Genomic DNA, 26,681 nt, shown 5'->3' with positions numbered 1-26,681 from the left:
TCATCACGTTAACTTATAACGTATTTTCAACCCCGCTTTTCTCGCGTCTCGACGATAGAAATTTCACTCACAACAGCAGCGGGACCGCTTAAAGCCGGGACATTAACGCTCTGAAAGACCCGGTTAACTTCACTGCCATGAAGTCTGCGTGCTAAGTGTGCCTGGAAAAGGCATAATGTGGTTCGAATCATCGTTGTAGGGGGAAAAATGCGGGAAAATCGAAAAAAAATCAAACAACAAAAAAAAAAAAAGAAGAAATAAGGGAAAAGTGGTGATACAGGTAATATTTTCTTAAATTTTTTTCGCTCTTTGAACACGCTTTCTTTCATTTTCCCTCACTTTCAAGTTTACAGAGCCGAATTTTTGTCGCGATTTCCAGAGACCAAACAAAAAAAAAAAAAAAAATTTTGCACCCTTCTCCTAATATCTGCGATTTCCTGCACTCCGTGTTCCGCAGCTTGTTTTTTCACCTCGTTCCGTTTCTGCGACGCGTGCGGGGCGGGCGGGCGGGCGGCCGGTTAAAGCGCGAATAGTCGAAATTCGCGCCTGCGTCAGGAGGAGCCGCGTGGTGGTGGTTTGTCGGTATATAGGAGCGTGCAGCAGCCCCCACGTTTCGCATTGCACCCTCAATCTCTTCTCCCAAAGGACGTCAACAATCGGAATAAAGCTCTGAGTTAATATCAACGCCGGGTTTCCTCCGCACGCTGGATCTGAAAGCGCGTTTGACGAGGATCGATAATCAACTTGGGATATCGAAAAAGTATCATTCGCATTTGATTAAACGAGAGACAAGGAACAAAAAATTGGAAATAAGTCAAAAACGCTACGACTTAGAGACGAAACCGGTTTTCACCATCTAGGCTTGTAGATAATAGTTCTGATAACAATAATATACACGTTATACGTCATCGTCGGAAGTACAGAGGATATCAACGTTTGAGAGTTAAATAAATGTGCAGAATAAAAACTCGGATCTAGAATACAGCAGAGGAGGAGAATTGAGACGGTAATATTTGACCCGAAAAGAAATCAAGAGTCCAATCACGATAATAAAATAATAACAGATAAACAAGAAGAATTAGTTATTTAAAATACTGTTATTGTCAGATTTTGCGTTACACATACATATATATGGTAAAATTAAATAATTTCTAAATTCGGCACTGAGTATAATCAGAAATAAACAAAAAGATTTGAAACTCTCGTTTCGATCTAGACAATCATAAAAAATTTATTTCAACAAACTCGAGTCCTCTGTTTATTTTTTTGTTTTTCTTTTTTCGTTTTCTCGTTCACCTTTTCCGTGTAGTTGGAGATTCCGAATTTTTTTACCGACAATTTTTTTACTCTCTTTCTTTTACCGGTATTTTCCAACTCCGGCGTTAAGTAAAAAGAAAAAGTTTGGTTAAATAAATAACAATTACAACTGTGGCTGTAGAACAAGTTCGTGATAAACAGTGAGAAACGAGGGGATATAAAATAATGGGGGTAACGTTGATCCCCGTCCTGCTGGTGAGTCTTGCCGTGGCGACAGCCAGCGGCCACGCGATGGCCAAAAGAAGCGCCGCCGGAAGTGGACCCGCAGCTTTCGACTACCCCGATTATCCGGCGGCGAAATACGACGAGTATCCGGTGAGTTGGACTGTTTTTTCGTTAAAATTCTTGCGAAACAAAAATTAATTATCGTTAACAAATTGCGAAACTTGACTGTAATTTCTTCTCAGCGTTTTGAATGTTTTATTTTATTTTTTTCTTGTTTTGCCAAATGACAATTTTTTTTTAAGTGGTGTTTTAAAGTTTTCTTTTTCTTTTTCAAAACACCCTAAATATATATATCAAACATTGTTTCCAAGCGTTGAAACGATTTTTTCAGTTCATTTAAATTTACAAAGTAATGTGAAAAAAAATTGAAAAACATGGAAAATTTCAATGTTTTTTACAATTCCCGTCATGTGTTAATATTAACTAAAAATTTTTTTCCTATAATATGAACATATTTTTGGCGTCCAATCGAAAAATTTCAAAACAATGTAAATAACGGAAAGCCTTGATATATATATTTATGCCTGGCTGGTTGAACTAATTTCGTGGTATAATTAAGGAGTAAAATTAGGAACCCGCCGGCAATTTCTCCTGCAGATATAGGAGGATCCAGACAACACACATCCCGCATCTGCTCAGGTTTCGCGTTATTCGGAATACGGTTGAATTTAGTCGCGGGTTAGCGTTAATGGCGGCGAAAAATTCCGCCGAGTCAAAAATCGAAGGCAAAATTATATTTTCCGTTCCGTTTTTCCCAGCTCCTAGTTCGCGTCCAGGACGAAATTTGGACGGAACGTGTGATTCGGCAGATCCTGAACATCCCGAACAATAATCATGCGCTCGCGTGAGCAACGATTCGTTGTGATTAATGGCCGTCTCGTTTGCAAACTTTCCTAATTAATCAATCCACCTGTGACAGAGCAAACCGCGATTATATGCGAATAATTGTACTCGCAACGACGTTGTTTATGTCTCCGATCTTCTCGTTTTGGCACAGACAATAGCTGCTTCCAAATTTCGTGACCCGGTAACAGGTAACAGGTGGCTGAGTAAGCGTGGTGAATCCTCGCAAAGCGTGACCGCAAGCTTCGTCTCGCCAAAATACAATATCGGCTAATTTTTCCTCCGTTTTTCGGGTGAAACGATTCTGCACCGATCGAGTGAACAATATAAATATTCGTAACTGAAATTACACCGCATAAAAAGTTGAATTTATTTCGTGAAATTGATTTTCCGTTTCCGAGTTTTCACTCTTAGAAATGCACTTTTATTATCTATTAATTTTCGAATCGAAAGATTTTTTTAGAATCGACGATACCTACCAAAGGCGGGGTTGTAAAATATAATCTAATCTTACGAAGAGTCACGAATTTTTCGGGATTTTCTTGAATTCGTCGGTGATCGCCTCAATCGTCACCGCGCGGAAAATCGTTCTGGCAACTCGTGAGATAAGAGGAAAAAATAATGAAAAGATGGAAAAGCGAGGGAATTATTTGGGGTGGGAAAGAAACGAAAGACATTCCGTCGCTCGTGCATTAAGCCGAATAAAATTGAATTTTTTGCCAATATCTCGCTGCGGAAAAAGACATCAGCTCGCTCTCAATGTTTTATGTATGTATCTATATACACCGAATTTTTTTCGTTTTTCCCTTCTTTCTTTCTTTCTTTCTTCTTTCTTCTATTTTTTTTTTTTTTTTTTCAAGCAATATAGGCCGCTGATTGTCGTTCGCGTTCTGAAAGTGCCGAAAATTTTTTCGATAATATATGTGAGCTTCGGAATTCCTTCTTTTCTTTTTCCGCTTCGACGGGCTGATAATTAATTTCCATTTTTGCTCGATCGCGTATTTATTCTCTGATAATGAGACAAATTTTTATCGGTAATGAATAAGGTGGAAAACGAGTTCTTAATGTTTTGAAATAATTTCGCAAGTTAAGGACCGAAACTCATCTTTTATCTTTTGTAGGTATGGTTTCTTTAAAATTCAAGTCTCTCTGAGAGATATTTGCGGCTTTGAAAGAGGAAGAGAGAGAGAGAGAGAAAAGGAATTGATTTGAGAAATTGGCTAATTAGTGGATATACGAAGGTTCGGGTTAATTGTCTTTCTTACGATATAATTGACGAAGTGCTCGCTACGCGGTTCCCTAGAAAAAAAATATGTAATTTATATCGTTCAACTAATTAACCATGCTTTAAATCGATCGAAAGTTAAATTACTTTTGATCCGTTGTGCAATTAGTTTAGTAACTAATTTGGTAAAAAGTAGATGTCACAGAGAATAGCAAGTCGATTTCGAAATCGTTCTTCGCCCACTTGTGAATCGAAAGAACAGCTCGAATTCCGTTCAACAACGTAAGTTAGAAGTGAAAAGAATTGCTCATTGATTTCGCTTTTTGTTTTTCGGTTGTCTTCCTCTCAAAGTTTGACAAAAGCATAAAGCGAATAATATAAATCGATAAAAGGCATAGAAGCAAACAAGGAGAAGAAGAAGAAGAAGAAGAAGAAGAAGAAGAAGAAGAAGAAGGAAACAGGGGGTCGTCCATCCGTCAGAGGGAAGAATGCGAGGCTGCAGATCGCATACATGAGAATCGCGAAGTTATTGTTGTTGGGAAAAGGAGGCGGAGGTCGAGGAAGAAAGCGAGGAAGAAACGGGAAGGAAATGTTGTAGGTGGCGGGACTTTATACTTGAGTGGGCTACGCGCGAGGGGAATAAAAATGAAAATAAAAAGGATAAAAGGAAAAGGAAAACACGGGTATGATGGTGATAAGATTCTTTATTCTGCAAGCGGCGTGATTTAGCAGCGTAGTTTCGTTTCGCTCTAGCGAAATCGAAAATGGCAGATATAACTCGACTTTGCGAAAATTCGTAGGAAAGGGTTCTTATTTTATTCTTTATTCTTATTTCGCAATGAATTTTTCGCCTTTCTGTTATTATCCTCTTCGAATGATCGGGCGAAAAAGAGAGTTAAATTATTCGAAAATAAGAAAACAAACGGAATGTCTGTACTTCGCCTCGAAACTCCTTCAAAGTGCTTTGTACCCGGGGAATTCGAGAACGCGCTTTCAAGGAAGGAAGCAAAATTCCTAACCGCAAAACGCGAGAGATACGCTCGCGTTCATCCACGCGAAATTTGACATTCGCATCCTCTTCAAAACCACTCTTTTAGCCTCGGCTTCCCCAGGCTTTGAATAACAAAGACGCGGGTAAGCTTCTTCGTCTCGAGATCCGATTTCTCTGTTACGTACACCGCATTTGCACGGATTTCTGTAAGCATATACCATACATGGTATATATCTGCGTGTCAAACTTCTAGATTCTCTTTTTCCTGCGGTTGTAATAGGATTTTAGGACCAATGCGTGAGGTCAAAAAGTGTTGACACAAAAACGTGATAAAAAAAATTAGGCTTGAATAGTAATTTTATTGTTACTGAAGCCATTAAATTCATTCACATTTAACTAAAGAAGTTAGTTATTCGTAAATCCTGTAAAATTAATTTAAGTTCACTGAATTTGAATAAAAGAAAAATCTTACTCAGATGATTTATAGAATATTAATTCGTAGGTAAAACAAGATATTTTTCGTCATAATCGGACGAATTTAATAATTTTTTCGTTTTAAAAACATTGCAACGAAGCGATTGATTCCTTCACCTCGTTTTTATACAAAAACTTGTTTATGGAATTGAAATTCATTAGCTTTCAATTTTTTCTCGAATCACAAGGACGTTTTTAAACTACATTTAATTTTATTTTGCTTTTGAAACTTTCGTTGAGATGAAAATTTTTCACCGACTCTGATGCTTTGTCCAAACTTAAGGTTTGGAAAATTTATGAAAATCGACTCGCCCGTATGAGTAAAGTTCGAAATTGTAATCGGTTGCACTGTTGAAAAATTTCTCTATGGAACTTCCTATACACTTCCTTACAAATACAATAAGTTTACGGATAAATTTTAGTAAAATCAAGAAATTTTATTGTAAATTTAAACCAAATACACAGTAATTGCAAATTTTCAACCTGATTTCGTAAACTGCCAACTTTTTTCAACAATTTTTAACAATGTACCCTGAGAGGCGATGCAATATTCCCATTGAAGTGCGAAGAAATTTGTCGCTTGGATAAACGAAGGATTGAAAATTCGCAGGTTTTTGGCAGGTAAATTAACCGTGAATCAGGATCTAGGATCTAACCAGCGTTCTTTTCGCAGTCTGCAGTGCAGATGGCGAGCTATGGTTAATCACTATCCATGGTAATAAGCGTAGAACAGCTCGGCTGAATGCGAGGCGCGGGTTGGCTGCTAATTAGAAAGCAACCCTTGACTTCAACCCGGGGCGAATCTCAATTGGACGGGACTGAATTACACACGCAATGTCAGAGCGAGCTGATCGCGTGGAATCGAGGCGTGAACACGAGCGATTCCCACGCACGGAGAATCCAAAAATTGCAGAAGGATTCGTTTGGGAATTCAATTCTTACGTCAGCATAATCTGCGGTTTATTCTTAGCTTCGGAAAGCTGTTTTCGAATCGGTTAAAGCGTTCTCTCGAAATCAAATATCAAAGGGTATCTTTAGGTATAGAAATTGAGAGACTGGATTGACTTTGTCGTATAATTAATAATTATACCGAATACCGAAATTATTCGCGAATGAATGTCTCGTCGATTATCAAGCTTGCGGTAATAGATTCGGCAAGGATTCTGCATAAATGAGCAAAGTTGTAAGAAGTACCGGCGTTGAATGAAAAGCAAGAATAAGGTTTGAACGACTTGAGATGATCGAGATGAATAACGAATGAATCGAAAGCGTGTTCTCTTAACGCGGAACAAGTTTCAAAGCTGACTGACTCGTTTAATTTCAATTAATAATGCATAGCTCGAGTTTTTTTTATCCGATAATATTAATCAGTTATCCGACAAATGCATTGACGTGAAAAATAAAAAACGTAAAAATTGAGGAAACCTACGCAGAGGATAGAAATACGGATTCTTTAACGTCGATCATCCGCCAATGACGCAGAAGCGCATAGCAAGAGGCATTAAATCATGTTGAAAGCTATAACTTAACTTTCTGCAAAGTAATTTCGCGTCATCGGATACTCGAACTGCACGTGTATTAATTTATCTCGAAAAACAATTACTCCCCGGAGTAAAAGGAGGAAAAACGAAGTCTTCGTGACGTAACGAACGTCGACCTTTATCTCGCGGCGTTTCTCTTCCCCTTCTCGCGTCCTCTCATTTCTGCAAAAGGAACTATTCCATCTCTCATCTAGCAGATTGCGTATAAAATAGCCAGGAGAATTCTATTCTGACGCCCCAAGACGTATCAAGTATCTATAGAGTATACTCACAGGTATACGTATACGTATACGTGTACGTATCGATCGATTCAATCGGGCTCTGAATCAGCACCTGCAGATTTCTGCTGCACAGCTAGAATTTACTACTCGCACACTAGAATTCAACGATTCGTTACTGCCCAAGCTCGCGCTATATTTGCGAGAGAAAATTCTGAATTCTCCAAATGATCAGGAAATTTCTTTTTTTTTTATGATCTAATCCTTCTCGCATTCCCATCTCCTCACGAACTCGAATTTACGATTATTTTTTCGTCAGAAAGCTAGATAACAATCTAATATAATTGTTCATATAAAAACTAAACATTTGATTCTAATTTTTGGCATAATTTTTTTAACGGGCCCACTAAATCGTTTCCAAAAACTAATCAAATCGATATTTTTGGATCGAAGTCATCGTACTTGGGAAGAAACACGAGATACTAGATTGAAGTTAACGGACTCCAATAAAATCTATTTCGTTGCTTCAAGAATTCCTTTCCCACCAAGAGCTCGAAGCGATTTCACCCCCTGGCATCTTCCGCTGGTCTTGCATAGAGCAGGGTTGAGTTGGGGTCGTTTATCACCTGTTACACAGGCCGTCAGTCGCGCCCCTCTTATTCGAGTTGCGTTTAGCGGCTCGTTTCGGTCCGCATTCAAATGATTGATACTGCAGGCGCGATTTTGCGAAATCGCCGGGGCTTCGCGCGTCGAGAAACGGAAATACGAAAATTCATCACACCAGCTTCCGGAATCCGACTCGCGTCAAGGGTGTTCCGCTTCCTGCAGCATGCAGGACTCGCCGACTCTTCATCGTCAAGGAACTACGTGTTTGCACTGCGCGATATTACTCGGGCCGATGTTCAAACGGCTTCATTTATATCCTTTACTTCGCGTCAAGTCTCGCCAACTTGTACAATCTCGGGGTTATTTCACACCCCTCGGTGTCTCGATTGAATCGGAAATTACAACGACGACGACGACGACGATGGAGTTTTATTTTTCAACTCGAAAAGTCGACACTTTATCGATCACGTGTTCGTATAAAGTATCACACAATTTTAGATGAAGACTCTCAAGTTCTATTGAGAAGAAATTATTTAAGGATTACTTTATTTTCTATTACTAAAATTTTATCAAACGAATCAAGAACGATCTGAGAAAGGAAAGAATAATTTTTTTATAAAAAATAGGGAGTTGAAAATGAAGAATGATGAAAATTAGCGAACGAGCGTTAATTAATGTCGTATATATAAGTGAATTACTTAGGGCGTAGTTATTCAGGTCCGTTAAATCGCATATGATAGACGTGCACGGCCTTTTACTGGGACTCAATTATACACCCTTGCCTACAGGTTGATGATACACGGGGAACAATATTATGGGGCTATATATGTACGTATAGCTGGACGTATTGCCGAGGGTATAAGCCATTAATGCTGTGCAGGGTTTATTGCGTTAGTTACGTCGCGTCGTTGAATCACCGCGCGCTAAAATCTACTCCGAGTTAATATACAGAGCAATGCAACGCATGCAAAGCATAAAAGCGTGGACGCAGGTGGCTGCAGATTTCTCCGACGACAAAAATTGCAGGAAAACGTAAAACGGGACTTTTCATTCAATAGAATCGACTATCGAACGAAGAAAGCACGTACTCCAGAAGATCCGAGGCTACGCGATAAACCGGATAATCGCGGCGTCACGATCGGCGAAACGTCCGTGCAGTTTGCTGAATTTTGGCAAACTAAAGCGAGGGATGAACAGCGTTTGTCTTTGGACTATTTCGTTCTTGGTGTCAGTATACACGGCGTGCCTACTTAAGGTGCTTATAAAGACCCGTTGTACACCTCGAAAACGCGGGGATGCAAAACTCCTATACCGTTCAAGCGATCAGAGTGAAACTTGGGCAATTAATGCGTTGTTTTGGCAAAAAGTGGAGTGTCTTTTTACTTTTTCAAAATTTTGAAAAAAATTTTACAGATTGGTTATCACTCACAGAAATTGGCCAAATTTTCACAGTTGTATTGAATGGATCGAACTATCCGGTATGATGCCACTCGGTGGTGATGAAACACACATTTTGAGCCCAGTTCCATGAGATTTGATAGTGAAATGACGAAATGGCAGCTGATCTGGTTTTCGATTATGAAGAATACCGAAATCTCATTTTGGCGACATTTGTTACCGACATTACGCGCATGCCGGTAATGTATGCGTGTAATGTCGGTAAAAAATTACCGGCAGGCATGAAAGGTCGGTAACAAATGTTGCCAACGGCGGCAAAATACCCTAGATCGGCGGTGATTAATTGTCGTGACGTTGAATTTGCGTGGGGGAAAAACGAGCGGGACTTTAAATAATTCAATAATAACAAGTTATTATTTAATTTAAATAATAACTCTTCGATCAATCAGCCCTCGATCTACTTGATCGCCAGTTTCTTTTCGCAGTGCAGCTGCAACAGCGAGGATCAAAGTCTGACAAAAAATTGTCGTGGCAGTGAACCGACATTGGCTTACAGAACAGTCACTTAACGGAAAGCCGCGCTTTTAGCGAGTTAAAATTTTCCCGGTGACGACGAGAAACCGGACAGCCGTGTTCAAGATTTATTTCGCACATTTCTGCCGCAGGATTAGCAAAGCAGAAAGAAAATACGCGAAGCGTGCAATTGATGTCCAAAATTGGGCTGATTTTTCCCCGAGCGAGCTCCGAGCTCGGCGCAATATTAGCTCGCCTAACTTCTTCGGGAAAAAATGGCGAGGAGAGGAGAAAGTTCTTATTTTATTTAATTTCTTTGTTTGTTTTTCTCCTCTCTCTCTTTCTTTCTTTCTTTCTTTCTTTCTTTCTTTCTCAAACTGCTCGCAGGTGCAAAACGACATTCAGTCGTCCGAATCGGCGATTCCCCGGGTCGCGGAGCACCGGAACAATCATTCGCTGATGAGAGTGTCTCGGGTGAAGGCGGCTCTTTCTAATTTATGACGCGTCCCTCCGGTCGACGAGTGGGTCATTAGGCGTTTCCGTAATCGTCCGAAAGACGTGCGAGGGTCTTACACGCCCGGGCGTGAATGCGAATGTGACGTTTCCGCTTCGAAACCTTTCTCCAGGAGATTGGACAAGTCTAATTCGCACCCCGACTTCCGTCGCGACGTCCACCTCGTCTCACCGAGCCTCGGACTTTCGACGTCTGTTTTTGCCTCCAAGGGATCCTCAGCCTCTTCGTTGTTAGACGAGTTTTCCCCACCGAAGAAAAAAAAAAAAGCAAAAAGCCGAAACTTCCTTGGGCGTTAAACAACTAATCTGACCTTGCAAAATGTAAGGGACGAAGGTCAGATGTGGTTTCGTGTTTCTTTTCTTTTATTTTGTTTTTTTTTTCGGTTTTCTATTTGTCCAAGTTCGGTTGTAGGTGCAAAAGTAACAAAAATCTTTCAATTACCAATATTTATAAACGTGGAAGGTCGAAATATTGACGTTATAACGAGCTCATATTTTCACTTTCGATTACTGTTAGAAATTTCTGTATGAAACTTCCTGTACACGATATTGGAAGTTTTATTCGGATACGAAACAGTGAATTCACATTTACTGTTTATTAGATTTACAAATATAATAAATTTAACACACAATTTAATAAATTCAAATCACGTTTTTCCGTTATCCTTATAAATTTTAGTAAAGTCAACAATTTTTAATGTAAAAATAACTAGTAATTTACATCGCTACACCGAATTTGTAAATTTTCAATCTGATTTCGCAAATTGACAACTCATCTGAAAACTCAGTAAATAAATAATAATTTTCGAAAGTGTATAACATGTTTGAAAATTCTACGAATCAGATTTCCGCATTCTTGAAAATTCTAATCATTCTAATCCTCTAATTCTATTCCACTAAAGACCTGCAATAAAATTAACCGCCCCTTTAATTGCAACGAAAGAAATTTACCCTGATACCAGAAAAAAAAAACACACAAACACAAAAAACAACGAAACTGATAAAAATTTACTAACAATCCGTTATATTCAATTCAATTTCTTTGCAATAATGGTTCCAGACTGTCTTTCACCCTTCAAATTAAACTGGACTTGATCGCTTTCGGTCTACGGAGCTTGCGAAGTTCCGTTTGATCTTTTTTTTTTTGCTGTTCGGGCAGGTTTTTTTTTTTTTTTGTTTTAACTCTACACCCCGCACGCTCTAATGCACGGCCACCCTCTGCCCGGCGTTTAATCAATTTGCGTAAAATGTAGCGCAGCAAACTTGAAACAGCTGATCGCGAGGAGCACTTTCAGATAGAATTGTTGCATGCATCACTAGCGCTGACTACGGGCTACGTTATCTCGCCATATTCCATTGTGTTGCAGAGCTTATCTAGATCTTCGTCGTTCTCGACTTGTGGAAACTGCGAGGCTCCCCCTTTTCGAGTAGTTTCAGCCGTTAATTGAGTCGCGGTAGTCGAGTCGATCGTTCGAGGAGAAAATTGAATACTCGGAGCGCTTTTATACGCTCGTTTCGAAACCTGTACTTGCCCTGGAAAGTTTACTTTTCGCTGTTTCCAGCTGGTTCACACTGGAATTATTTTCACGAGAGATGAAAACTCATCCTCCGCTGAAATCGGCTTTGAAATTTTGTTCTATTGATTGAGTCAAACATTAGATATTTAGCGTTTTCAAACATTTTTAACTGTTTTTGTGTGTTTTCTCGTTTTTTACGTTGATTGTGTGTTTTTTTTTTCTTTCGTAGTAGACAAGCGCATACTAATGAAATTATCTAACTTTTGTAACAAGTTTTATTGGTATAAATTCATTTATTACCGTACGTTTGCAGAACCGATTAAAAAACATGATTCACCGAGAAGAGAGAGAGAGAGAGTTGAAAATTTTGAATACATTTGGAGAGGTTGCATACTTTTTCGGAATTTTTTAGAGCTGAAATTTTGAACCGTGAAACTACGATTTAATGACTTCCGATTAAGAATTTGCCACCCGGTGTGTTTTTGACGAATAATTAGCGAACAAAAGAGCTGTAGGTATATTGCAAACTGATTATCATTCGAATATATTTTAATGATAGATGTGGACATGCCGGTTCTGTTTTAATTAGCATTGTCCCCCAGGCAATCACGGCGTGTATAGAAACCGCGATTTGTAAAAAGCGAAACAATCGACGACTGGATAATTATCAAAGACCAAATAAACGAAAAGATATTATTTAACGAGATATTTTTTCGTTTCAATCACGTTTTTGACTGCGTCAAGAAATCGAATCTGAAAAGTTTCGAAAACGCCTAATTCCCAATTATTTGGTGGCGAAACTTGAAGCAACGAAATCAAACTTTGAAAAAACAACAAATTTTCAAATGCTCGGAAAGCCGGCGATTCAAAGTGCCAGAATGCAAGATTCCGAAAATTCGAGTTACGATATAGCAAAGCTCATCATTCGGTATTTCGATGCTTCAGATTTTCAAATTACCTCATTTTCGCACTTTGGGAACTTTTCAAATTCGGAATTTCAATCCCGCCGACTATATTAAAGCATAATTATAAATTTCGCAGCGAGGAATCGATGAAAACAGACGCAGTTCACTATGGCATTAAAAATCAATCTTTCCGACGACCGGATGCTTGATTCGAGAAAAAACGTTTTGCGGTGGATAAAAAGGTGTTCATTATCAGAACGGAAATAGGCGTTAATACCGCCGTTGCCGTATCCGGAATCTCGCTCTTCAACCGCCGCAGATGGCAACGGGAGCGATTCGCGTTCCTCGTTATTTTTATCGCCGACCTAAATCGCGACGCGAACTTTCCATTGATCAGGTCGATTCGAGGGCTCGGATCCCGGTCGCGAATCACCTGGATGAAAATCCGTTTCAGGGTAAGAATTTTAGGGCGGTTCGAAAGAGTCGCTCAGGGTTGTACAAACGGCTAATTATTGAAATTCATTCATTGCGAAGGATGCATAATTTAGCCGGCACGGCGGCAACTGGGGATGAGAAACTTTTTGAGATTCAAATTTTTCTCATCATCCACCGAGCGCTGCAGATGGCGTCCGAGTTTGTTATATATACATAACTGGGAACGATATGCTGAGCAAACTGATTATTTAATATTCTTTTCATCAAAGCTCTTCTCGGTGGCCCGAGAAGAGTTCTCGACTTCACTGAATTAAGTATAAAAGTAGTCCGCCATTTCGTTTTCTTACACAAACATAGCGATCGCCTTTTTTTCGTTTCTTCGTTCTTTCTCCCATTCATCGAGCCATTAAACCACCCCTAAAATTATCGCTGCAATTATTCCTCCGCAAAGAAAGGAGCCTCATCCTGCAGAGCGTCGCGAGTCCTTAAATCGCGTTTCCCTTCAAAGAACCACGCAGAATCCTTATGGAAATTGGCTGGATTTTCAGTATCTCTTATAGAACATATTCTCTCGGTAAAAAATTGTTCGATTCGCAAAGAGTCGAAGGATCTCGTAAACCGTCGAGTCAATGAATGCAATCGATGCATTTATGAAACCACTCAAATTCGATCGAGAGCTAATTTCCATAAGGATTCTACGGGGTACCTACTTGAAAAATATATTAGCAATTAATCTACCGCGGAATTGTCAAATATGCAATTAAAATTTAATAATCTCCCCGATTTTCTCTCCCCCCTCGTTTTTTCTCGCAAATACTTAGATTTCTATTCCACCGCTGTCGTTGGACTCTTGAGGCCCGCCCTTGCTTTTGCGCCCCCCCCCCCCCCCCCCTCCCCCCCTTGCCACCCCTCCGCGCCTTCGGCAAGGAACGAATTGGGTAAATTCAATTTCGGTAAATCCGACGATCATGTACCTATACTCGAAGGGCTCACTTTATACGCCGCAAATCAAATCCACTCGTCCCAGGTTTAAGTGATTCATTCAACTTCTCCAATTTACCCACACAAAATAATTTCGAGACGACTGAGATTCCCGTTTGACATACGCGAGGATCACGAATTGCGGAACTTGAAGATCTCGAGTTTACAGAATCTACTTGCCGTCCCGCGGCGGCGACGGACTAGAGAAGTTTAACCGATAAAACGAGAATAAAAAAGAAGTGATCGTTTTCAGCAGAACATCGCTCGATTCAATTCTTGTTTTAATCTTCATCTAAATCCGTGGGCGCGAGCGAGTTTTCTTATAATTTGTTGAATTAATTAAGTATATCGGTTCGCGGGCAAAAGTTGCCGAGAAGAGAGAAACTTAGTGCAAATTTATTGCACATTACCGCAAACCTAAGTTTCTGATTTACACCAGAGCGTGCGGGTTACTTGTTGTTAGCAGATTGTTTTGCACCCTTCGAATAACTCTGACTCCTCCTCAAAGTGTAAAATTTATTCGTGTAATCGCGATGTAGGTTAAATTTCATCAAACGAAGTAACTTGCTCAATCGGCGAGTATCAATCTGGAATATAATCAGACACCGGTTAACCAACAGCGATTCGATTCCAGATGAGAATTAAAAAATGCCGTTTTTAAATCCCCATCTTCAATTAAAAATCGATTCTTTTGTCAAAGAAAAAAAAGAAAGAAAAAAAAACTATCTTCGACCCTTTCGAAAGGCGGTGTAAAATTGGCGACATCTTGTCTCGTGCAGGTTGTCGTGCCGAAGAGGGCGGCTCTGCTGCTGGACAGGTTGATGGTCGCGTTGCAGAAGGCCGTGGAAGAACAAGGCTCAGGAGGATCGAGCGGCAGATCGATCTCTAGATCGGCGCCGCAGCAGCAGCTGGTAAACTCGCAGATCGTCCCTGCAGTATCGGCGGACGAACAAACGGTGAGTATAAATTATTTCCCCGAATTTCAATTGAATCTCTTTTTTAATCAAATCAACATTGCGATAAATTTTATCGCTAAATTTCCCGCTTTGTAAACGGGACGATCGTCGATCCGTTAAATTCCTCAGGTAGATTGTATATATACGTATATTTAAATGTACAAAAATTCAGTCTGGTACTGACAGCCAGTGTGACGTCATCGTCACGACCAAGGGAAAATAAGCTCTCGCATAATTAGCGGAACTCTGTCTGTGCTTGTCTGTCTCTGACAGATATTCCCAATCGATAGCCGTATGATTTGTTCCTATCTCGATCCATCGGATCACGCGAAAATCCACAACAGACGTCTTACGTCGGTGGAAATGTGCGTACAATCTGCAATGCGGATTGTGTCTAATTTTCGCCTTATCTTTATTGAAAAGCTCTCGGACTTGCTGCCAATTAATTGTTTGTCGCCTTGCTTACGCAACTTTCTTCCAGCCCTTGTCTATAATCAATTGTATCCGGATTAATTACTCGAAAATTTTAAACACGCGCGCTTGTATTTCTGCATATAAGATAAGAATAATAAAAATTAAAAAAAAAACAAAAAAAACACACACACATAACTGTTTGAATTTACCAGATTGTAACAAAAAAAAAAACAAAAGACAATGTAATTCTATAATTTTATTTTTTCTGAGTGTGAGTGTGTGTTGTCTGTTCGCGTCGACAATTCGATTCCTGACGATCCTAACGTGTTTGCAAAAATTTGCAGCGATAAATAATCAATGTTTTTCGTATAATCGAGTTGCAGATGGATCTCCAGCGTCGAGGACAGGCGAAGGGTCGTGTCTATTGGCGGTGTTACTTCAACGCTGTGACATGTTTCAAGAGAAAGTGATGACGACCGACGAACGCAAGCATCCAACAATAAATTATCCATTCTATACGACTTCCTCTACTAACTATACCGAAAATAAAAGAAGACGAAAAAAAAAAAAAAAAAAATCCCCCCTTCAAAAAAAAAAATAACAACGGAAAAAACACAGTAAAAATAAATTTAAAAAAGCCAAGAATCTTCAATTATTAGGTGAAATTTTGCTGCAACTGACGCTACATATATATAACGATTCGAGTAATTCTCTTCGACTTGGATGAAATTTGAAAATTTCGGAACACTTTGTTTCGTAAAATTGATGTGTAATCGCTGATTTGAATTGCATACATGTACCAATCTGAGGAATATTTTTGTCGGAATCTTGTTATATACGTCGTTGATCAGATCGATCGATGGCCATCATTGCTGTTTCTATCCAACCTTTATATACACTTATAGTTTCAAGCGCACAATATTCGATTCCATGACGTGAACCCGAAACTGTGTTATCGAGACTGAAGTAGCGTATTATTATAACTTTATTACGTGTTATATTATATTATCTATTGCATACAATATACATATACCGATTCCGCCATTTATCGATATCAAACATATGTGAAGCATGAAAAAAACGAGGATTATACTCTTTGGCATTATGTATAAACACCGCTCACGTATATAATATAATAGTGTGGAATGAAAAAGGACGCCGACATTGTTTTTCCTTCAATTAATTAATTATCAAGACGCAGTTTGTATTATCTGTAATTGTTAATTGATTTATATACCACAATCGTTTATGTACCAACATTTTTCATTATACACTCTGATGATTGTTTAATACCTATATATATATACATATATTTAAATAGCCTGCGAAAGGAGAAATATTCGTTGTTATAGGAATTATCATCTTATATGTGTAAATTTTTCATTCAATTTCGTGTTTATTAAATGCTTTTTTCGTTACAAAACGACGAGCAATAATTTTCTCTTTTCTTATCCAGCTCCTATATCCTGTACCTCGAGAATCTTGAATAATTATCGCTTCTGATATTATTGACATTACAAGGTTAGTTAATAATAAATTGAGTAACGAATTCAATCCAATTTTACTTTTATAACAAGCTCGATGGATCGTAGATTTGAATTTATCGACGCGATGACGAATCGAGCAGAATTTCCTTCACTGATTGTGAGTATAACAACAACAATAATAAGATAGAAAAGAAAAAAAAAAACAACGAACCTGTGTAACACAGCGCAAACAAATATGCGGGCAAAGTGTATTATACACGTTCACCGACACGTAAAAGCGTCTAGTTGTCCTGAAAATTGTGGTGAATGTTGAATAATTATTTGCGAAGGATGAACAATGGGCCAGAGAGTCCGTCGCGCGATATTCCGCAGGCTAAGCAGGCGTCGGTCGCTGAATAACTTGGCATCAACGGTTGTAATTTCTAAGGGTGAAGAGGCGAGTATAAAGGAGCTGCGCTAATTACGTTCGCAAATATTTTACGTACGAATATTTCCTATCTTATAAGAATATAGTAAAATAAAATAACGCGCGAGTGGCGTATGGTAAAACGAAATTTCATAATAACAATTAATTATAACTTTTCACGAACGTATGAAACGAGTATAAATATTAGTCGGTTTGTTTTTTCTTTTTCTTGTTTTTTTCTCTCCCCGCAAAAAAATTCCGTGGAAATTTTTAGCAACGTAAAATTTTCATCAAACTTTTAACGTAGGTACAACAAGTCTCTGGAGAAATGAGAGAGAATGTAGAAGAAAGAAAGGAAGGAAGGAAAGAAAGAAAGGAAAGAAAGGAGTGTAGAAAGAAAATTTAGAAGAGAAACGGCAGGCGAAAAACAAACCCTGAGTTATTTATCGTGGCGGGTACGTTCGTCCCACGTTATACCCTCGTTTCACTCACGGTCGGTACACATAATCATCTTCCCACCCTGTATATACTCTGTGTATGTGAGTATATACAGTTATAACCCCACGAATAGCTGGTCGACTTTATGAGATTATCCACCTGTTGCCGTTGGAGACACAGACTCGCCTCAGCTGCGGCTGTAACGAAGTCCCGCGACTCCTGGGGAGCCGCATTCGTCGAATTTTTCGCGATGTTTAACTTCCCGTTTCTCTGTTTGCCAGGAAAAAAGGAAGTGGTTGTAATCAAGGGGAAAATGAAAAGTTGAGTTCTCGCTATATCTCCACGTTTTTAAGTTTACATACTACGTCAGGGTGTCCTCTTAATTAGGGTGTTGACGAATTTTTGCAAACCCCAACCCCCCAAATATACTTTAAATAATTAGAAAACAATTGCATAATGTTTTTAGATTTTTACCTCAACTTTTTTTTTACCTAACAAGCTGAAAAAAAAAAACGAAATACATTTGGATTTTGGGTCGCTGATCACGACTCTGAAGTCAAATTTTGAAATCCAAAAGGTGTATTCAATATGGCGGTAAAAAATTGTTTAAATATACCGATTTTGGTGGAAATTCGTAGGCGAAGGTCTTTTGCATAACCGATAACGAATCCAAAGTCAGACTTCCACAATTTCTAATCCTGGATCCATTATAGTAGTTCAAAAAATAAAATAAAATTGTCATATTTTCATGTAAAATGTTATCCGAGGGCTTTAAATCGTTAGTCACAAATCAGAATTTGTAGTTCGAAATTCGAATTAGATATTATTATTTTGTTTTCTCGATAAACTTGCAGCCTACGATATGAGAACGGGAAATTCGAGGACTGGCTTATGGCTAGTCTAAGCCACTTGTTATCCTCTCTTACAATCGTATCGATTGATCGCAGCGAGCTGCTGATGTTAACCCAAATAACGAATTGATATCGCCCGCATCCGAAGCGGATGAAATCAGTCGACGTCGAACGATCCTTTGTGTGTACAAAAAAAAAAAGAATCTTGTATGGTTAATTTTTGGTAATAAAGAACAGGATTTACTCCCAAAATTTTTTTGCGCGAATCTCGTATGTAATCGGGTTTTATAATATATGTTACCACATATATCTTGAACAACGTAAATCAACGATATTATATCAATTTGTTTTATTATCTGTGTTCACTTGAGTGCGGTGCATTTTACAAAATACGTGATCGGTATATTCATGCGAAAATATTCCACGTGATTAATACCCCCTACTTCCGGTAACACGTGACCGGATTAAAGTAGCACCTGTGGTAGTTGTACTTCCTGCCCGATGCCGGACGTTTTTTTAAGAGCAGATAATCCAGGCCTGGATCCTCCTGCGTTCCGCCATAGTTTTCCAAATATTCCTGTTCCTGCGGACGATCCTCGTCGAAATTATCCAGTCGAAGATTTTCCATTTCTTTACGCCCTGCACCTTTTAACCTCGCGAAAATTTCCCGGTCGATGATCGTTTCCTGCAACTTTAACGCGATAATGGAGAGAGAAAAAAAAAAAAGAAATTCCCTCTCGTTTTTCTTTTCTTCTTCTTCTTTTTTTTTTTTTTTTTTTGCTGCAACGCGACACCCGGCAAGCGGCACGTGATCTACGATCGTGCTTACACGTATGCGTATTTTCGGAGCAACCTCATTGACTCGGGAATGTCGCTTTGCTACCCCCGTCAAGACGGGTCTTCGTCGAGTGATAAAGCACCGAACCGCGAAGCTCTTCAAGCGAGCTGCTACAGCATCCGAGACAGGCGGAATTTCGAGGGAAAATTTCGCCTCTATACGCGGTGTGTAATGTAATAGCGGCATTGCATAGACCGCCGCAGACAGTCGTGAAAATCGCTAATTACTTTTGCGCGGAAAAACGGAGGAACTATAAGATGGAAGCTCGAGGAATACTGCAGACAGTTGTTTCATTCGAAATAAGGCCGATTTAAGGTGCTTTTGATAATTGAACACGATAACGAATCGAGTTCCATCGGATAGAAATTTGCAAAGTTTAGAAAGTGCCTGATTCAGAATTATTTTCTGGAGAAAGTTGAAGGAGAGAAATAAAACTTTGGAGAAACAACAAAGTTCCGGAGTGCAAGATTCAAGTTACGATAGAGCAAAGTTCCGATAGAGCGAATTTTGATGAATGAAGTTTCGATGGAGTAAAATTCGTGAAAATTAAAAAATTAGAAAAACTGCAAATCGGAATGATCGATGGACAATTCAAACCAAAGAAAGATCAAAATGATGAAATTTCACCAGCGCGGAAATTCAGAGAACTGAAAATCTCTGATCATTCTGCATTTCGATGTCTCGGGTTTTTAAATTACCTCATTTTCGCACTTTCGGAACTTTGACGTATCGTCAAAGTTTTATTTCTGTACTCCGAGTCTCCCGACGAAAAAAACTCGTCATTTGACGCTTCGGGAAGTTTTTGAATTCTGAATTTCAACCCCGTCTGAATTATAACGCGAACCGTAGGTGGTGGTATCGATATTTCTACTACTAAGTATATTCTCGTGGTAATACCTTATCGAGATCGAATCCACGGTGCGTGGAATCAGGAGCCGGACGTGTCGCTGCGGATGAAATGGCGAATAGAATTGGGCAGCCAAAAAGCAGCAGCGGTATTGAACTGTAAATCGGACTCATTGTGTCGTAGAAAGGTTACAAAGCCGACTGGTGGTTACCTTAGAAAATACTTTACTATATATACGCTCGGAGCGGCTTCCCTTCTCCCCCTCGAAAATCGATCCGCAAATTCGGAATCGCAGCCAATCGCCTTTTCGATAAAGGTCAGATAGAGAAGAGGGGTGTGATCATCGCCTTCTGCTCGCACACACGCGTCGATTCGAAGGGTACTAAACTCTCGGCCTTTTTTTCTCGCAACAAAAATTTCGCGGATTACCATCGTCAACAATGCGATAAGCTCCCGCATCGCGGACACCCGCTTACGAAAAGCAGCTGCTTGAAAGTAGCCGCTGAAACCAGACCGACGGGAATTTACAGACTCGGCTTAATTTTGCCGGAAAAGCCGAAATTTTTTTTGAGCCCACCGTTGACAGCTGGATTAAAACTTGCGAAAAAGTAGGGAATGCTTTTCGGCTCTTTGGCGGCGATTATACGGGGTCAGCTTGGTATTTGGACGGTAAAAGGCGCTCGGGGTGGGGTGGGGTGCAAAAATATACGAAAGGCCGAAAAGTCGGCGGAATGAAATCCCGAGAAAGACGCAGAAAAACCATAAATGCGAAAATTTATCTTGTAGAAAAGTAAAAATGTATAAATAAAGTTATACCGAAATTGTTTTTTCTATACAACGTGCAAAATTATACGAGAATAAAAATATTGAATTGCGGAAATAACGAGCAGTCAAAACTCGTGCCTTTTTCAAAAATTTACGATTCCAAATTTATCGATAACGATAGACCAAAGACTTGAAAAGTCTTAACAAAAATTATGCGCACTTTCAAATGTTATTAAAAAAAATTCTTTTTGTCTTCGATGACACAAGCGATTGTCTAAATATGATGAAACAATCTTTATAAAACGAACATCGAGTTCACGAATTTCACTAATTCAATAGATTTTTTGGTCTTTCAGGATTTTCACTCCCCCCCCCCCCGGCTGATGCAGGGCGATTGGAACACGCGCAGGGAGTTAGTTTGACCTCTTATCCCGAAACACGGCGTCCAGAGCGTTTATAATATAAGCCTGCGAGTCTATGCCGAACAAGATAACGCATAATCGATACACGGTATAACGATTTAATGAGCATCTAGCGAGGCGTGCGGTATTACGGAGAGGAAATTGAATTGCTGGAGATTTCGAGACACGACGAAAGCCTTGTGCATCACGCCTTGTGCGATGATGTTCGGAAAGTGCTCATGTCGCATCGCTAATCGTGAAAAACGGGATCGAAATGCGATGAGGTAAAAGCTGCATCCTTCGGATCGTTATCGTGACGATTCATGATTTTTTGGAACGATTTGAAATGCAGTAAACCGTAATAAAACGAAATATACTTGCAAATCTTCAATTTTTCTCAACGTTTCGTTACGATAACGTTTCTAACTTCAATCTCTCGTCGATTTCGCCCGGCATAAATGGAACGGTGGATAAGTGGTTCGCTAAGCCCGTATCTGACGCAAGTAGATCGTTGTAATTATAATCCGCATAATTTACATCGCGACAAAACATCAGCTCTCGATTCTGCAACACCGCGATGAATTAAGGAGGGACCCACAGATTAATTGGAAGGTCTAAAATCATATTTATTTTTAGGTGTTTTTTTTTTTTTTTATTTTTGGACTTAAAAAAATGAAAACACTTGGAGCAATTTGAGTTTGAAGGCTTTATTATATTCGTAGTTTCTAAAATATTTCAGAATTTTTTCATTGAAATTAATAACAAAATGCTTGCATGGCGCGTATAAATAACGAACGACCACTTTTTTAATCCGGAAACTTTGATAGAATATTTAAAACTTGTTTATCGATTTGATCGCGTGTAAAGATTTTTGAATTTTGATCGCAAAAGATTTTCATAAAAATTTTTGTTACTATTTTCGATCGATCGAAAAATGAAATTTTTTTGGTCATAATTGTGTATACTAGAGGAAATAAATTGTTTTAACATTTGGTCTACGAACTCGAATCCGAAAAGGTGTTTTTAACTAAAAAAAAAGAATGTTTCAATCAGTTACAAGTTGGACGCTTCTGTGCTACGTATAAATCCGCAATTTTTTTTTATCGATTCCAGTAAAAAAATACTAAAAAATACTTGAAACCATAAATAATAAAGCCCTGAAACTGAAATAGCTGCTACATGTTTTCATTTTCTTTAAACAAACTCCTAGAAGTAGGCACGACTCGTCTCAAATGATTCATATACACTCCCGAAACGTCAGAGCGGGTTTTTACTCCGATTCGACAAAATGTTTCCAGGTATATAGTGTATTAAAAACTGATTCCACGTGCCCGCAACAAATTTTCATAAAATTCATAAAATTTAGCAGGCAGACGTGAGTCAGGCGACATGATGCAAGAGTTTCCTTAATCGTCGTGCGTCGTCCGTCAGGTCCATCGAAATGACCTCCACGTATCTCTACGTGTTATGGAAGAAACAGCCACGGTCACATCTGCGGTGCGTGTGATACTCGCTGCATAACACGTTCGCCGTGACAACGACGTGCCTCGAATCATTATCGCCCCGAGATACTATAATTTTTACAGAAATCCGTATCGTTTCGTATAAAACTTCATTTTTCGTACAGAATTTTTATTTTTATTTTTTTTTTTTTGTTAAAAATTGCGGAAGCTTGTAGATTTTTTTACTGAAGAAAATACAAATTTTCCAAATCTATGGCAATAATTATTCCGTAAAAAATTTTAATTTATTACTTATTATTAATTATATATTTGTACATTGTTTAATTATAATTTTTTTCAAAAATCATTTTTCCGTACAAAATTCTACGAAATATTTCAATTTTCCTAAAAATGCGTGGAAAACCGTAGAAATAATTTTCCATTGCCGTTTACAATATTTCTCATTCCTAACTCTCTTTGCCATATTCTCATTTCCATTCGATATTGGACAAAATTACATTCGCCGTAATGAATACTGCCGATGAAATCCGACCGGCTCCAGTGACCCGATAACCGCGTTTAATCTCGCCGTTCCCGCATGATTCTATAGGTATAGGCACGGCTCTGATACCCCGAGAACGCCGACGCCTCGTTCCTCCCCCACCACGAAGACGACGTCGCTACACGAGGCATTCAGAAGTGCTGGATCACGTTCGCCGTTCGTCACTGCGTAGAGACACAGGATTCAACCGGTCTGATTGAAGTCAACCGGCAGTTTGGCTCACAACTTGCGCTCGTAATTAGTTAACCGGCATTTTCAAACCTATCAACGAATCGTGCTGAACCTGTTCGACCTTTGGTCAGATTGAAGGAAACAGCGTAGTTCAACCGTGAGTATCTCTACCAATTAAGTCAATCTTACGTAAACCGCAGTTCACTTTTAGAGTCATAACCTATACGTATATCCCTTCTCTCGCTGTTTTATGCAATACAATTTAAACCACAAATTATTCACCGGCAACGCATTTCCGTTTCAAAGGGAAACACACTGTAGTCATTTGATAACGCGCGTTAGAGAGTGAAATTTTCCTCAAGTGTCGGTTAATGCAATCCAACGACTTTCTTGCTTCACCTTGTACACCTATATGTATACCTATATATAGATGTGTCACCAATTATCTCGTGTCTCATCCTGTTATCCTCCTATACATACATACATACATACATACATACATTTCTCAACGGATTACACGTGTCGTACGCGGGCAAAGTCCAGTCTCATTCTCAGATTAGAGAATCGCTGCGAAGTAATTGTCCACGTAACGGACTTGTGCGCCTTGCAATCGTCGTAGACATCGAACGTTAGTCAGAAGAGTAAGTCGCGTCGAGCGTATAAGAGTAGAAATCGAAATCGGTATAGACTTCTCACATCACACACCATTATCCATAGATTCTGAACAGAATTACAAGACACTGTGCAAAATTAATTCAATCCCCTCATATTTTCGAAAGTTCACGCACTTTTCTGAACTTAAATTTTCGTCGCAGACAACAATGGCAGAAGCCGTGAAGCAATCGACACAGGGAATCGCGACGACCCCAGAGAGCGGGCCTCACCTGGAAGTCTTCGACAGGGTGTGCAACATGCCCGTGGTCCAGACGGCGATCGGGATGACGGGATCGACTTACAACTACGTCAAGGAGTCGAGCGATCTTCTCAACTGGGCTCTGAATTACGCCGAATCCGGTCTGCATTACGCCTCGGCAACCGCGGTGCCGATCGCCACGCCGATCGTTAAGAAGTTCGAAGGGCCGATCAACAAGGTCGATCAGACCTTGTGCAAGGGTCTGGATATCGTCGAGCAACAGGTCTCGACAGCGAGGGAACAACCCCAGCATGTGAGTATAATTATATATGAGGTATTCCATCCCAAGTGTGTAAACCCGTGACTCTCACCCTCTCCGATTTTTTTGATTTTTTTTTTTTCATATGATCGCATTGAGTCTAAAAGACATTCTCATATTTTTTGAGATTTTTCCAAACATCCCTTACTTCAAAAAAAAAAAACGCCATTTTTTTTAAATCTGAAAAAATTCTCAAAATACCGTGATAACATATAAAAATTTTCAAGCTATCACCCGTAGTGGGCAGATTTTTTTTAAATGTGTTTTACGAGCTATTAACCTTCATAAAATTCCAAAAAAATTCTCAAATAGCTCACCTTGAACAGATATTGAATTATTTCGGTACTCAAAATGAATATAAAATTCATAATTGATAATATAAAATTCATTTTGAGTACCGAAATAATTCAATATCTGCTCAAGGTGAGCTATTTGAGAATTTTTTTTGGAATTTCGTGAACGTTAATAGCTTGTAAAACACATTTAAAAAAATCTGCCCATCACGGGTGATAGCTTGAAAATTTTTATATGTTATCACGGTTTTTTTGAGAATTTTTTCAGATTTTTAAAAAATGGCGTGTTTTTTTTTTTTAAATAAAGGATGTTTGAAAAAATCTAAAAAAAATATGAGGGTGTCTTTTAGACTCAATGCGATCATATGAAAAAAAATATCATAAAAATCGGAGAGGGTGAGGGTCACGGATTTACACACTTGGGATGGAATACCTCATATGTAACATTTTTCAACTCGATATCTTGGCTCGAAATTTGTTACGAAATTTGCTTATCATGAATCTGAAGTCAGAATTCGATAGTTTCTAAACCCAAAATGGCGGATCCAATATGGGTCGCTTTGGGGTAATAAGAATTAAGTAACAAAAATCGTTCAAAGTTGTAATACTAAACTGTGATAACGCTATATATGCTATGAAAATTTTCGAGGTGCGAAATCCTCGTCCTTGCATTTCAAAGACGGTTCCGTACTGATCAAGCATTTCTTTGGCAGGTCGTCGAGGCAGCGAGAGCGGTTATGAACAGTTCGATAGCACCGGCTCTTGAAAAATTGACCGCAGCTAAAGACACGGCGACTCAACAAGCCTCGTCGTTGAAGGATGCGGCTCTCGCCAAGGCGAACGAAGCACTGAACAATCAGTTCGGAGCAATGGCCGTTCAGGGTGTGGACAATGCTAGTGCGGCGGTAAATCGTTTGCTGGATCAGTATTTCCCGGCGGTTACAAGCGAGGATCAAGACGTTGTGCCAGGTAATATATCGATCGATTTAGTATAAAAATGGAATTGGGATAAAAATTCTTTGAGGGATTAATGGTCTGAAATTGTTTTTCGATTTCAGCCCCGATTTCAGCCGAAGAAAACAAGGTCTTACACACCGTTCAGACCGTCGGTCAACTCTCTACAAAGACGGCGAGGCGTGTCTATCACTCGATATCTGCCCAGTTAAGGACTATAAAAAAGGAGGATGTCACCGCCTACATGAACAGTGCCATGTCGATCCTGCACTTGACTCAATTACTTGGCAGTGATAAAAATGCGGGAGCCGGAGCTTCGGAGAGCGAGAAAAAGGACGGCGAAAAGGAAGTCAGGGAGGAACAGTAAGCTACGGAAGGGGAGGCGAGAGGGGGGGATGAAATACGGCCCGATGGATGTCGCTAAGTTCAGCTGTTAATTCGTACAAGAAAACGCGTTTAATTGTACAAGAAAAAATTAGAAGAGGAACGATAGCTGCTCCCAAGTACTGATCAGATGTTATGTCTATTTTTTTATACCGCAGATATGTACTGATAATGAAAAATCTGCATTTATGATTATTATGAATATCGAGTATCATGTGTACATAATATATATACCTATATACATATCTTTATATGCAGATGACACTCGTCATCACATGCGTAATATAATAATATTATACAATATCTACAGAGGAAGTGGAGAGGAATGGATTTTCCAAAACATAATTTGTTCGAATCTTTGTAATCCTGTTGCTAACCATAATATATATGTATATATATTGTGAATTAACGAATAACTAAAAAAAAGATGAATAAATCGAGCATACTTTATTCCTACAAAAATATGGCATTTCGTTCTGAATCACCAAAGAAAATTCTAGAAGATACCTTAGTTATATTTCGTTAAGTTCTCTGTGGTTTACTGGTGAAAAATTAAATCGTTTTTCTCTGAGAAATAGAGTTCTGATCGGCAAGGATG

At 39.1% G+C, this 26,681-nt stretch overlaps 4 protein-coding genes across 7 annotated transcripts in view; 3 read left to right on the top strand and 1 right to left on the bottom strand.

Moving 5' to 3' along the window:
* Positions 1 to 26,681, top strand: part of LOC124408205 (acyl-CoA Delta-9 desaturase-like) — a 354,733-nt gene that overhangs the window by 130,714 nt on the left and 197,338 nt on the right. The window lies entirely within an intron of this gene.
* LOC124408210 lies at positions 1,424 to 15,649 on the top strand. Its single transcript, XM_046884971.1, has 3 exons — positions 1,424 to 1,632; positions 14,482 to 14,658; positions 15,456 to 15,649. Exons 1-3 carry the CDS (start codon positions 1,483 to 1,485, stop codon positions 15,540 to 15,542), a joined length of 414 nt encoding a protein of 137 aa, XP_046740927.1. The 5' UTR covers positions 1,424 to 1,482; the 3' UTR covers positions 15,543 to 15,649.
* LOC124408208 (lipid storage droplets surface-binding protein 2-like) lies at positions 5,413 to 26,384 on the top strand. Of its 2 annotated transcripts, XM_046884969.1 has the most exons (5): positions 5,413 to 5,417; positions 8,708 to 8,714; positions 24,096 to 24,446; positions 25,459 to 25,714; positions 25,804 to 26,384. In XM_046884969.1, exons 3-5 carry the CDS (start codon positions 24,102 to 24,104, stop codon positions 26,064 to 26,066), a joined length of 864 nt encoding a protein of 287 aa, XP_046740925.1. In that variant the 5' UTR covers positions 5,413 to 5,417; positions 8,708 to 8,714; positions 24,096 to 24,101; the 3' UTR covers positions 26,067 to 26,384. The 2 variants fall into 2 exon arrangements, with proteins under 2 accessions (XP_046740925.1, XP_046740924.1); XM_046884968.1 differs by lacking the exons at positions 5,413 to 5,417; positions 8,708 to 8,714 and adding an exon at positions 23,287 to 23,437.
* On the bottom strand, positions 18,592 to 20,212 carry LOC124408211. 2 transcript variants are annotated; one of them, XM_046884973.1, is made up of 2 exons: positions 19,990 to 20,212; positions 18,592 to 18,939 (listed from the first exon to the last, which is right to left on the bottom strand). In XM_046884973.1, the coding sequence occupies exons 1-2, from the start codon at positions 20,110 to 20,112 to the stop codon at positions 18,694 to 18,696; spliced, it is 369 nt and encodes a 122-aa protein (XP_046740929.1). In that variant the 5' UTR covers positions 20,113 to 20,212; the 3' UTR covers positions 18,592 to 18,693. The 2 variants fall into 2 exon arrangements, with proteins under 2 accessions (XP_046740929.1, XP_046740928.1); XM_046884972.1 differs by having other exon boundaries at positions 18,592 to 18,945; positions 19,990 to 20,201.

This window comes from Diprion similis, chromosome 7 (genome assembly GCF_021155765.1).
Source record: "Diprion similis isolate iyDipSimi1 chromosome 7, iyDipSimi1.1, whole genome shotgun sequence".
NCBI lineage: Eukaryota > Metazoa > Arthropoda > Insecta > Hymenoptera > Diprionidae > Diprion > Diprion similis.
Note: the sequence above shows the minus strand (reverse complement) of the source record. Positions and strands in the feature narration are given on the sequence as shown.

Coding starts and splice junctions, on each gene's coding strand:
- LOC124408210 (XM_046884971.1), top strand. CDS start 1,483: ATGGGGGTAACGTTGATCCCCGTCCTGCTGGTGAGTCTTGCCGTGGCG. Junction 1,633..14,481: donor CGAAATACGACGAGTATCCG/GTGAGTTGGACT, acceptor TGTCTCGTGCAG/GTTGTCGTGCCGAAGAGGGC. Junction 14,659..15,455: donor TATCGGCGGACGAACAAACG/GTGAGTATAAAT, acceptor ATCGAGTTGCAG/ATGGATCTCCAGCGTCGAGG.
- LOC124408211 (XM_046884972.1), bottom strand. CDS start 20,112: ATGAGTCCGATTTACAGTTCAATACCGCTGCTGCTTTTTGGCTGCCCA. Junction 18,946..19,989: donor GTGGATTCGATCTCGATAAG/GTATTACCACGA, acceptor ATCGCGTTAAAG/TTGCAGGAAACGATCATCGA.
- LOC124408208 (XM_046884969.1), top strand. CDS start 24,102: ATGGCAGAAGCCGTGAAGCAATCGACACAGGGAATCGCGACGACCCCA. Junction 24,447..25,458: donor CGAGGGAACAACCCCAGCAT/GTGAGTATAATT, acceptor TTTCTTTGGCAG/GTCGTCGAGGCAGCGAGAGC. Junction 25,715..25,803: donor GGATCAAGACGTTGTGCCAG/GTAATATATCGA, acceptor TTTCGATTTCAG/CCCCGATTTCAGCCGAAGAA.